Below are 13,018 nucleotides of genomic sequence, written 5' to 3' on the forward strand. Positions count from 1 at the left end.
TATAAAAATAGCTAAATGAGTTTTTACTCATTATTAATAATTTAGATTAACTAGAAAAGATCAATAATTTTTTAAAAAAAATAATAATTAATTATATTAGAAATACGAACACGTGATATATCATCTGTGTGGCTTACTAGTATAAATTATGTGTAAAACTCTCCACAAACGAGTAGAGTCATCAATTTAGATTGAACCTATCAGGTTGCACCGTCCGATCAAATAAATAGATTGAGTTGAAATTTTGTCATTTAAAAGTGAGCCTAAAGAACCAACTCGCGCGGGTCAATACGGGTTGGCCCATGGGCTTCGGAAATAAATTTTTTTAAAAAAATATTTGTATATTTTGGATTTATGATGATGATATATATATATACATTAAAAAAAAATTTGGATTTTTTTTGTATTAATTACTTTCTATAAAATATATACACGTGAAATCTATAATTAAGAATTTTATTGATGTTTTTTTATAAATATTTATTTAATGAAACGAAAATTATAATTATTTATAATGATTTTTCATATTTATTTTTGTTTATTTTTTTATTGGCCAATCCACCTAACTCGCAACCGATTTTGGGTTGGAGATTTGCAGCCTGTTGGAATGACAGGTCGCTGGTCGGATTGACCCGCTCAACCAAATGAACCCAACTTTCCCAGCCAAATAACGGGTTTTTGGCAAACCGATTCATCTCACCATGAGTTAGCCCTTGTGTGACAGCTCTACCAATAAGAAGGATGTGTCGACCTTTAGATAACACGGATTTAAAGACGCCGTTTGCTCTCATGGATAGGATGTATGTGCGATGAATAGAAGTGTGATAAAAACATGATGAAATATGGATAAGTAATTGAATACCGTTTGGTACATGAGATGATAGTGGGATAAGACACAAATTTTTACTCATCCATGTTTTTATCATTTTTTTGTTAACTCAATGATATCTCATGACCCGGTATAATATTAGATGTAGGCTTGATGACAAATACCTCTTAACACATAGTATTAGTGGAGGATGAGTGTCATATAAGTGAAATTATGTGAAATTGACAATGGTGATTAAGAGAATAAACACAATAATCCTACAAAATAAAAAACATACAAAACAACATATTATTCATATATATGTCTTGCTTATCCACATCTCATCATATTTTTATTCATCTATCGTACATCTCATTCATGATATCAAACGGTATCAGATATTAGTAATATGTTGTTTTGTATGTTTTTAAATTTGTAGGATTATTGTGTTTATTATTATAGAATTCTTAATTGCCCTTGCCAATTTCACATATATGACGCTCATCCTCCACTAATACCATGGGTTGGAAGAGATTTTTCATCAAGACCACATCTAATGTCATACCGGACCATGAGATGACATTGAGTTAACAAAAAAAATGAAAGAAACAAGGGATGAGTAAAAATTTGTGGATCATCCCACTTTCATCCAATGTATCAAACGGTACCAAAAAGATCTTTAATTTTACATTGGGCGAGGGAACAAAGGTGGTAAACGTAATTTGATGGGATTTATATATATATATATATATATATATATATATATATAGAGGAATTTTCAGCTGCCCAACCATGTTTTTTCACTTGGTCCGCGATCACTAAAACCCGGTAGTGGGTTTTAGTGATGCAAAAAAAAAACAAAAACCACTAAAACCCACTACCGGGTTTTAGTGGTCGCGGACCAAGTGAAAAAACATGGTTGGGCAGCTGAGCATTCCTATATATAACATTTTTTTTAAGAATTAAAAAAAACATTTTAAAGTAAATGATAATGAAATTTTCAAAGCTCACGCCTTACCTTTACTCTTTATCGCCTTCCATTTTTTATTATTCTTTTTATTTCCCGGGAATTTTTGACTCATTTGCAAACTTGTAGTTGACATTTTTTAATTTTTTCACATATCTTTTACTCCATTTGTACCAATTATATATTATATGTTTTTTTTTTGTCTCAAATATATAAACATATACTATATTTAGTAATATTTGTTTACACTCCTTTATCAATATACATCTATTAACTACATCATGAAAATTGTGCAATTTTTGAATATATTAAATAGGGATAAAATAGAAATTTTTTACAAAATTTGTTTTACCAATAATTTTTTTTAATTTATGTGAAAAAAAATAAGTCTATAATCGAAATGAATGTAGTATATTGATAAAAATAAAATTATTTTAATAACCAAGTTCATAAAGAATGCTAGTCATTGCTAGCAAAAAAAACCTAGACATGAATGGTAGGAGGGAATGAGATAAGAATAGAATGAGCATTCCCATTTCATTCTCTACAATCATGTTTGGTTTGAATTTGGAATAAAAATGTTCATCCCATTGGAATGACTATTTTCACTCCTAATTTTTCTCCATTTATAAAATATTTACCTTATTTAATTTAATAAAATACCTAAAATAATAATCATTATAATAATAATATCAAATTAATTCACTATCATTTATAAATATAAAATTATGATAATTGAATAATGATAATAATATTAATAACTAAATAAATAAAACAATCACTTATTAATCACGTATATTATAAAAATATATAACATAATAAAATAATTGTTAAATAATAACTATCATAATATTTTATTAAAAGACACTTATTTAATTAAATCAAATACTAACAATAATTACTAAACTAAGATTAATAGTTATATTAATATTACTATAAAGATAATTTTATAATGATTAATAGACTATAAATAGTTATAAATTATTTTTATTGTTTTTAAATAATAATTATAATAAATATTTTTTAAACCTATAATAAATATTTTTGAATAGCTACTATTTTGAATTTTAATGAAAGTATTATTTGATATTTTAAATAATTTTATTTTATTTCGATTTTATTTTTTTGGTATCAATCATTTGAATGAAATAAACTTATCATTCCCCTTTCCTATTCTTATTTCATTCCAAAGTTGATTCTATTCCACCTCTATTCCATTCAAGCATACCAATCATCCCCTAGATTTCAAATATTGCTGAATTTATATTTACATTTGGATTTGTACAACAAAAATTCTAACACTAAAGAAAAATAGATCTAGATACGTATACAGTGAAAATAACATAATTCTATGTATTCATTGTAGTTGAATTTCATTTATTTGATCCAAAAGATTTTATTCAAGGAAAATAATTTTTTTTTTGAAATAAGGAAATAATTTTTTGTGTTCACTAACTTGTCCTATTTTAACGCAACTTTATGAGATATGTCAACGATTTCTGATATTACGCAATTATTTTTCGATATCACACTAATATTTTTTGATGTTGTACAAATATTTTCCTGATACCATGTTAGTATTCTGATTGAGAAAAAAAAAACAAAAAGAAAAATCAAAGTTAATATATGGGAACCAAAATTTGAAACATCCTAGATCAACGTCCAAAATACGAGGTAAAAATAATGAATGGACAAGAAGTCAGAAATAGAAGACCAATGCGTCACTTAATTGGATGAACTATGAATATGAAATGAAGAAAAGTCGGAAGTTGTTAAAAAACAAACTCTTTGGTTCTGAATTTATAATTACAACATATATTACTTGTAGTATTTGTATTCTTCTGTAACCACCAAGATCTTCACGAGTCAACGCATTCACATGCATCTCCTCTAACAAGAAAAGAAAAATACATAATCTTTGATTCGTCACATTATTTGCCATCTTTGTACAAGAAAACCAAAAACAATGGCAACTTTAATTTTAACTTGTCCCAACAACATTAATCACATGTTTCTGATCATGTTATTCCGCTTCTTCTTCTTCTACTTGTACTTTGCTACGACCCCCGCGACTTGCTTGAGCAATGAAACAGATTTGGCAGCTCTTTTGGCCTTCAAGAGTACCATTGCTGATGATCCATTGGGGGCTCTAAGGTCATGGAATGAAACTGCACACTTTTGTGAATGGGAAGGGATTTTGTGCAGCCGAAGGCATCGAGGTCGAGTCGTGTCCATCGACTTGAGGTCTCAAGGCCTTGTGGGATCCCTTCCACCCCATTTAGGTAATCTTTCTTTTCTCAGAGCATTCATTCTACAAAACAACAGCTTTTATGGTGAAATCCCGGAGGAATTTGGTCGTCTGAGGCGTCTTGAGTTCGTCGAGTTTAGTAACAACTCTTTCAGTGGAGAGATACCAAGAAACATCTCCCAGTGCTCCAATCTTTATTACCTCAACTTGATAGACAATGACCTCACAGGAGTCATAATCCCAGAGCTAGGTTCTATGTTCCAACTTGAGGCTCTAGGCCTCACAACTAACAATCTCTCCGGAACTATTCCGCCGTTTGTGGGAAATCTAACCAATCTCTCCCGGTTATCTCTCTCGAACTGTGGGTTGGAAGGAGAGATCCCGGAGTCACTCGTGCAACTCCGACGCTTGAGATTCATCAATCTAAGTAACAACAAGCTCACTGGTGAAATTCCATATGGTCTATATAATATATCCAATATAACAGTTTTCTCTATGGGTTTGAATGGACTCCATGGAAACATCCCTCCAGATATAGGCTTCACACTTCCGAAATTGAGGGTTTTTGAGTTGGGAGGCAATTATTTTGATGGACGGATTCCTGTTTCGCTCTCAAACGCGTCGTTTCTTGAAAGTATATACTTGTTTTTTAATAGATTTACAGGGCAAATGCCGAATGATTTCCACCGGCTTCCGGCCCTTGAGGAACTTCTCATTCAGTTTAATAGTTTGGAGGGAGATGTTAGCTTGATTCTATCATCTTTGACAAATTGTACTAACCTTGAATCATTAGATGTCTCTGTTAATCTTTTGAGCGGTTCGTTGCCAGACTCCATTGCGAATCTTTCGAGTCAGCTTAGTCAGCTGTACATAGGAGGAAATCAAATACAGGGAACCATTCCTGCTGGTATCGAAAACCTTATCGGACTTACTGTACTTGATTTTCGAGACAACGGCCTTGAAGGTCGTATTCCTTGGGGCATTGGGAAGCTGAGAAAGTTGCAAGAGATCAACATGGGAACTAACAAATTGACAAATGAGATACCATCTTCTCTTGGTAACTTGACATTGTTGAACCGCGTATCCTTGAAGGAGAACTTCTTGTATGGAGAGATACCTCAAAGTCTGAGTAATTGGAAAAACTTGCTGAGCTTAGACCTCTCTTCCAACAACCTCAATGGCTCCATACCTCGAGATGTTATTAGCCTATCGTCCATTTCGATTTTGTTTAACATGTCATTCAACAGTTTTACAGGTCCTATTCCTGTGGAAGTTGGCTCTCTCAGAAATCTCAAGGACTTGGACTTGTCTCATAATAGGTTATCAGGACAGATACCAAGAACTTTGAGTAGCTGCGTCGTGCTACAACGCCTTCACCTTGAAAGCAATTTTCTTGAAGGAGAAATACCTGCTGGGCTAAGTGATTTGAAGGGATTGCAAGAATTGGATCTTTCACAGAATAACTTATCAGGTTCCATCCCAAGTTTTCTAGTTAATGAGTTGAATCTGATAAGTTTGAATCTATCCTTCAACAGGCTGCAGGGAGCAGTGCCAACACATGGAGTATTTCAGAACCGAAGTGCGATTTCACTTGAAGGAAACGACGACCTATGTGGAGGGATTGATTCGTTAAAGCTTCCTCCTTGCCCATCTACAAATCTGAAGAAGAAACACTTTTCAAATCTCTGGAAAATCTTGATCTCTGTGTTATGTTCAGGGGCCATATGCCTCACCCTCTCAATATGCATCTGCATACTCTTCTATAGAAGACGAATGTCACAAGAGGCTCGGTATTTAGTGCCATCACTTCCTGAGTCCTTCTTAAGGCTATCCTACGCAGATCTCGCCAAAGCCACAGATGGATTCTCCGAAGCTAATTTGCTTGGATATGGAAGATTTGGCTCTATTTACAAAGGAATTCTTGATGACAAACAAATGTCGGTGGCGGTTAAGGTTCTCAATCTTGAAATCAAAGGAGCTTCCAAAAGCTTCATGTCAGAATGCAATGCAATAAAAGGAATAAGGCATAGAAACCTTTTGAAAATACTGAGTGTATGCGAAAGCACGGACTCCCAGGGGAACAATTTCAAGGCACTGGTTTATGAATTTATGGCTAATGGAAGCTTGGACAAGTGGTTGCATAACGATTATGCGAAAAATGAACAGGGAAGCAGCAAAACTCTCAGCCTAGCTCAGAGATTGAATATTGCCATCGATGTTGCATCTGCAGTCGAATACTTACACACTGGCACTGATTCTGTCATCATTCACGGTGATTTGAAGCCGAGTAACATTCTCTTGGATGAACACTTGACTGCCCACGTCGGGGACTTCGGCCTGGCAAAAGTGATATCCAAGATATGTCCGCCGGATGGAACAAGCACCAACTCAGCCGCGATCAAGGGTACCATTGGTTATATTCCCCCTGGTATGAGATTCTTCATTTACATTGAAGAAACACGAATCAAAAGTCCCATTTCAAACATGTTATTTAAAAAGCCTAACTATGAAGTCCTTTACATTTTCAGAGTATGGCATGACTAATGACATCTCAATACAAGGAGACATATACAGTTATGGGATTTTTCTACTGGAGATGATCACGAACATTAGACCAACAGACGATGCAGCGTTTTGTTGTCAATCGAGCCTACGCGATTTAGTGAGCCATGCGTTGCGAAGCCAAGAAATAGATCAAATCATTCCACGAGAACACACGGTCCACATGGATAGTAAAATCAAGAATTGTATGAGTTGTATTCTGGAAATTGGAGTAGCATGCTCCGAGGAATGGCCTAAAGATCGAATGCAGATGAATGATGTTGTTAGAAAATTGCATGATATACAGAAGGCTTATTTAGCTGAATGATATTACTTAGACCGCTGAAAGTTGGATTGATTTGGGAAAAACCTAGCATTTGTAGCATCACAAAAACTCCTAGTGGGCCAATTTTTTGAACTATCGACAAAAATATTATTTCTCATGTCCAAATATGGATTGAGTCAACCCGTAGGCTGTGCGACTGTCTCTCAACAGACTTGCTCTTTTAATATGGGTTGTGCAATCATATCTCAAGAGACATGCTCTTGTAATATATGCATGCAATTGTGAACATGAACCAATTTACTTAACTTAAACACCAGCACATATAATTAGGAACTCAGAATATTTGAGTTTAAACCTAATTCAAAACCGGTTAAACCGGTTCATATATATATATATATATATACATATATATTTTAAAATAATATTTTTTACAAAAATTAAATTTTTTAAAATTGTAATTATTTCTTATATCCCTTCAAAAAATTATTTCCTATATTTAAAATTTAAAAGTTTTAATTTTGGTTATATATAAATGATTATTTTTTATATTTAAATTTTAATAGTTTTTAAAATACGTATCTGAGCCTATTTTGATTTATTTTTTCTTATAAATATGTAAATAATTATATTTGATATTTCTGATTATATATATTTTGTTGTTTACATTTTAAACTTTAATCAATATATATATAAATATATATATATTTATGGTTTTTAAAATTTAAAATATATCAAGTTATTATTATATTATTATTTTATACAATATTATAATAATTTGGTTCGACCGTCTGGTTGAACTGGTTTGACTGATTGAACCGTTTTTTTATGGATTTACCGGTTTGATTACCGATCTGGATATGAAAATATTGATGATGATAACTTGTCAACGCACCTAGGTTATACAGTAAAATTCAAAAAATTAATACTATTAAGATTATGAAATATTATTAATTTATAGAGTTATTAATTATTAGACTATTTATTATTTTAAAGATGAAATTATATAATCCTATCTACCCATTTGACTCCTCACACTCCTGTCCTCGGCAATTAATGTTGTACACTTACAGGAGTCAATATTTATATATTGTTTAATAAGAGACGTGAAATTAATTATATTTTCTCTTGTTGACTATGCATTTATTTAAGAGTTATGCATTTATTTTATTTATTTAATTGTGTGTGTATATATATATAATATGTAAGTACTGATTAGCATTGTAAAATTCACGTTCACATATTACTAATTGTTTGGTTTGACATATTCTTGTTTTCTGGGTCATTCCATTTCCAGGCGACAAGATTTTAATGGGAATTAATGTATTTTGTGGACGCCGGTCATGTCATGGATATATACTTGTTTCTTTCACTTGTCATACAAATATGTATTTTTTGTATTCTCTTGAAATTAATCTCATGAAATTAACAGTTTCGTGAAACCAATGGCGAAGCTTTCTAATTCTACCACGTTTCCAGGCCAGCTGATTTCACGCTGCTTCTTCTTATACATTTGCATTACTCCCGTCGTCTCTAGCGAAAACAACGAAACCGATTTCGCAGCACTCCTGGCCTTCAAGAATGGCATACAATTCGAACCACTCGGGGCCTTAACTTCCTGGAATGTATCCGTCCATTTTTGCGACTGGAAAGGCGTTTCCTGCGGCAAAAAGCATCGAGATCGGGTCGTATCGGTCGACTTGACGTCCCAAGGCCTTGTGGGATCCCTTGCACCCCATTTAGGTAACCTTTCTTTTCTCAGAGAGTTTATTTTACAAAACAACAGCTTCTACGGCGAAATCCCGCAAGAGTTTGGTCGTTTGAGGCGGCTCGAATATCTTGAGCTCAGCAACAACTCCTTCAGCGGAGAGATACCAAGAAACCTGTCCATGTGCTCGAATCTTTATTACCTCAACTTGATAGACAACAATCTCACAGGATACATAATCCCAGAGCTAGGCGATTTGTTCGGACTCGAAGCTTTAGGCTTGTCAATAAACACTCTCTCCGGAACTATTCCACCATTTCTTGGCAATCTCACTAGACTAGTTCTACTTTCTCTAGCACTCTGCGGGTTGCAAGGGCGAATTCCGGAGTCACTCGTCCAACTTCAGAGCTTAGAATGGATTAATTTAGGCCAAAACGATTTGGTTGGCGAGATCCCACCTGCTCTGTTTAATGTTTCCACTATGTTGGCTTTCTCAATGGGATCCAATCAGCTCCGAGGAAACATACCTTTTGATATAGGCCTCACCCTTCCAAAACTAACCATTCTTGATTTGGGAAGCAATAGTTTTGATGGGAATGTCCCATTCTCACTCTCAAATGCCTCTTCTCTTCGAAGAATATATCTGTATTCGAACAAATTTACAGGGGAATTAGGTATCGATTTCAACAAGCTGTCGGCACTCGAAACATTTGTCATTTCATCCAATAGTTTGGAGGGAGATGTTAACTTTTTGTCATCTTTGACAAACTGTACTAACCTCGACACACTTTCGATCTATGACAATCATTTTAGCGGTTCATTGCCAAACTCCCTTGGCAATTTTTCGAGTAGGCTTAACTTCTTTTCTGTTGGAAGCAATGAAATCCATGGAACTATTCCTTCAGGTATTCAAAACCTCACCGGCCTTACGCGGCTGGTGCTTGAAGGCAACTTTCTTGAAGGTTCTATCCCTGTGGTCATTGGGAAACTGAGTAAGTTGCAAGAAATTTACATGGGAGCGAACGAGTTGACGAATGAGATACCATCTTCCATTGGTAACTTGACATTGTTGAACCATATTTCTTTAGGGAATAACAATTTTGTCGGAACAATACCTCGAAGCCTGAGTAATTGCACCAACTTGCTAGCCTTAGACCTTTCTTCCAACAATCTCACTGGCTCAATACCTAGAGATATTGTTAGCATTTCATCAATTTCAATATCCTTTAACTTGTCACACAATGCTTTTACGGGTTCTATTCCTATGGAAGTTGGCGCTCTAAAAAATCTCAAGGACTTGGACTTGTCTCACAACAGATTATCAGGACAGATACCAAGAACTTTGAGTAGCTGTGTCGTGCTACAACGCCTTCACCTGGAAAGCAATTCTCTTGAAGGAGAGATACCTGATGTGCTTATTGCTTTGAAAGGATTGCAAGAATTGGATCTTTCACAGAATAACTTATCAGGCTCCATCCCAAATTCTCTAGTTGATTTGAATCTGATAAGTTTGAATCTGTCCTTCAATAGGCTGCAAGGAGAAGTGCCAAAACAAGGCGTGTTTAAGAATGGAAGCGCGGTTTCTCTCGAAGGAAATGCCAACCTATGTGGAGGCATTGCTCTGTTAAAGCTTCCTCCTTGTCCACCTACAAATTTGAAGAAGAAACATTTCTCAAATTACTGGAAAATCTTGATCTCTGTGTTGGGTGCAGGAGCCATATGCCTTGTGCTCTCAACGTGCATCTACAAATTTGTTTACAGAAGACGAACATTACAAGAGCCTCAACCTTCGGTGCCCTCATTTCCGGACTCATTTTTAAGGGTATCTTATGCAGATCTTGTAAAAGCCACAGATGGATTCTCCGACGCCAACTTACTTGGGTCCGGAAGATTTGGATCCGTTTACAGAGGAATTCTCAACGAAAAACAAATGGCGGTGGCAGTGAAGGTTCTCAATCTTGAAGTCAAAGGAGCTTCCAAAAGCTTCATCTCAGAATGCAATGCAATAAAAGGAATAAGACATAGAAACCTTTTGAAAATATTGAGCGTTTGTGAAAGCACAAACTTTCGAGGCCTTAGGTTTATGGCATTGGTTTATGAACTAATGGCTAATGGGAGCTTGGATATATGGCTGCATAACGACTACGCACGAGAAGGAGGCGAATCACACAACAAAAACAACATAAGTCTAAGCATAGCTCAGAGATTGAATATTGTCATTGATGTTGCATCTGCTGTTGAATACATACATCATGGCACTGACTCCATCATCATTCACGGTGATTTGAAGCCGAGTAACATTCTTCTGGACGAAAACATGACAGCCCATGTCGGGGACTTTGGATTGACAAAAGTGGTCTCAAAAATATTTCCACCACATGATGGAAGCAGCAACTCAATGGCAATCAAGGGTACCGTTGGCTATATTCCCCCTGGTATGAAATTTTCCATTTTGTTTTTCACATTATGTAACTCTTCAGTGATGTACTAAAAATTATGTCATCTTGAAATCTTTTCTATTATATTTGCAGAGTATGGGACGAGCAACGTTGTGACAATACAAGGCGACGTCTATAGCTTTGGGATTCTTGTGCTGGAGATGTTCACGAACATAAGACCAACAGACGACGCATCACTTAACAGCCAGTCCAGCCTTCACCATTTAGTTAGCCATGCTTTGCAGAAGCAAGAGATGAACATTGTGGATCAAATAATTCGGAATGAGCACAGGGATCAGGACATGCTATTTAAAATCAAGAATTGTGTGACTTGTGTTCTTGAAATCGGAGTAGCATGTTCAATGGAGTTGCCCAAAGATCGAATGATGATGAAGGATGTTGTTAGGGAATTGCAAAAGATTCGGAAAGCGCATTTTGTTGTATGATTTGCTAAATGGTGGCGGGGGCGGACCAGAAAATTTGGTCAGGGGGCACAATTACGGACGGAGCTATGTGTTGTTCCGTCCGGGTCATCGGTTGGACGATCTAATTTTTTTTTTCCTATTTTCTATACATTAAATTTAGTCAACTTTGTCAATATCCCCGTGAACAATTTTAAAAATAAAAAGATAAAATCTCAACACATAAAAAAATAGATAGCTTAGAAAATTTTAGTTTGGATAGAGAAAAAAATTTGGCTCCGTTATTGGATACAATTCATAAAACAATCATGAATGTGCATTTTATATCAACTAAAAGATGGCTAAAAAAGTTAAAACATTATAATCAATTCATAATAATTCATTATACAATTATTTGATGAGTTATTAAACATATTTTCTTTGAAATATAATACATCAATATTATTTAAAATTAACATGTATCATATTTTATTTTATTAAAAAATTAATATAAATATACACTAATAATTTTTTAAAAAATTTGAGGGGGGTCTATGCCCCCTGGACCCTACATGGGTCCGCCCCTGAATGGTGGTAGATGAGTAAATGATTGATATTTGAAACAAGCTATATAGATTTTTCCTTCTTCTTTTTTTTTTTTTTTTTTTTTTTGGAAAAAAACTACATTTTTTGGCTTCTACTTTTGTCACTTTAAGATTTTGTTTATTTATGTTATCAAATTTTAATTTTAATCATGTATTTAAATTTAAATTTTTATTTTTGAATTTTAGTTATTTTTCAATCGGAGTACTGTTGTGGTATCATACACGTCATCGTCACATTAACACTTATCAATGTTGAGTTTATAAAAGGACTAAAATTACGGAAAAAAGACAGAGACAGAGACAGAGGACTAAAACTAACATTTGAAAATGTAGAGATCACAATCGAAAGAGACAAATATATAAGACAAAAAAATAATTTTTAATATTGTGAAAACTACATTTTTTGGCTTCTACTAATCATACTTGGTAAAACTCATATTTGGTAAAACTCATCGCACTTTGCAGCTTGACTTTCGATCCTTAGGTCTTTTTGACGAAATAGTCGATCCTAGGAGTTTGGTTCCTACTGGTAATGCTTTGTCCAAGTTGAATTTTGATAACTGTATTTTGCGTCTTCTTGGGATTCTTCTACTCGTGTTAATTTAAAATTTATTAAATTTATTTATTGATCATTCTCTCTTTTCTCTTTGTGTTTGTTTGTAGGTGACAAAATAAGTTTGGCGGAGGTTCGCGCTTGCATAGAGAAAAACGAGAAGACTTCGTCAAATATGTCGAGAAAAGAGTCACCAATGGATCGAGGTAATCAAAATTCCCAAGGGGTTCCAAGGAGGAGGAATTCTCCCGGGCCATCCGACCGTGTCGATCGTTCTGGTCCTCCATCTAGAAATACTGACGCTCGTGACCGAAGGAATGGTGGTAGAAGAAATGATGCTGACCGTGATACCCGTATTAGGGAGAGTGATAAAAGTAGAATAAATCCAAAAAGAAGACGTGATGATGAACGAACAGTTCCTCCCGACACTCGTGAAGGTTGCCACTTGTTTTTGGAGGGTGTGAAC

General features: G+C 34.6%; 2 protein-coding genes across 2 annotated transcripts; both read left to right on the forward strand.

Moving 5' to 3' along the window:
• The first annotated feature begins 3,676 nt into the window (after positions 1-3,676).
• LOC140882194 (uncharacterized) lies at positions 3,677-7,026 on the forward strand. Its single transcript, XM_073288015.1, has 2 exons — positions 3,677-6,451; positions 6,552-7,026. Exons 1-2 carry the CDS (start codon positions 3,742-3,744, stop codon positions 6,890-6,892), a joined length of 3,051 nt encoding a protein of 1,016 aa, XP_073144116.1. The 5' UTR covers positions 3,677-3,741; the 3' UTR covers positions 6,893-7,026.
• Positions 7,027-8,279: 1,253 nt separating this feature from the next.
• On the forward strand, positions 8,280-11,477 carry LOC140884471 (uncharacterized). The gene is made up of 2 exons (XM_073291245.1): positions 8,280-10,990; positions 11,087-11,477. Exons 1-2 carry the CDS (start codon positions 8,293-8,295, stop codon positions 11,437-11,439), a joined length of 3,051 nt encoding a protein of 1,016 aa, XP_073147346.1. The 5' UTR covers positions 8,280-8,292; the 3' UTR covers positions 11,440-11,477.
• Positions 11,478-13,018: the final 1,541 nt, after the last annotated feature.

The sequence above is a fragment of the Henckelia pumila genome, chromosome 2 (genome assembly GCF_033568475.1).
Source record: "Henckelia pumila isolate YLH828 chromosome 2, ASM3356847v2, whole genome shotgun sequence".
Taxonomy (NCBI): Eukaryota; Viridiplantae; Streptophyta; class Magnoliopsida; order Lamiales; family Gesneriaceae; genus Henckelia; species Henckelia pumila.

What these genes read in the sequence shown, in the direction of transcription:
- LOC140882194 (XM_073288015.1), top strand. Translation starts at nt 3,742, where the DNA reads ATGGCAACTTTAATTTTAACTTGTCCCAACAACATTAATCACATGTTT. An exon ending in CATTGGTTATATTCCCCCTG is followed by an intron (nt 6,452 to 6,551) that starts GTATGAGATTCT and finishes TTACATTTTCAG; the next exon opens with AGTATGGCATGACTAATGAC.
- LOC140884471 (XM_073291245.1), top strand. Translation starts at nt 8,293, where the DNA reads ATGGCGAAGCTTTCTAATTCTACCACGTTTCCAGGCCAGCTGATTTCA. An exon ending in CGTTGGCTATATTCCCCCTG is followed by an intron (nt 10,991 to 11,086) that starts GTATGAAATTTT and finishes TTATATTTGCAG; the next exon opens with AGTATGGGACGAGCAACGTT.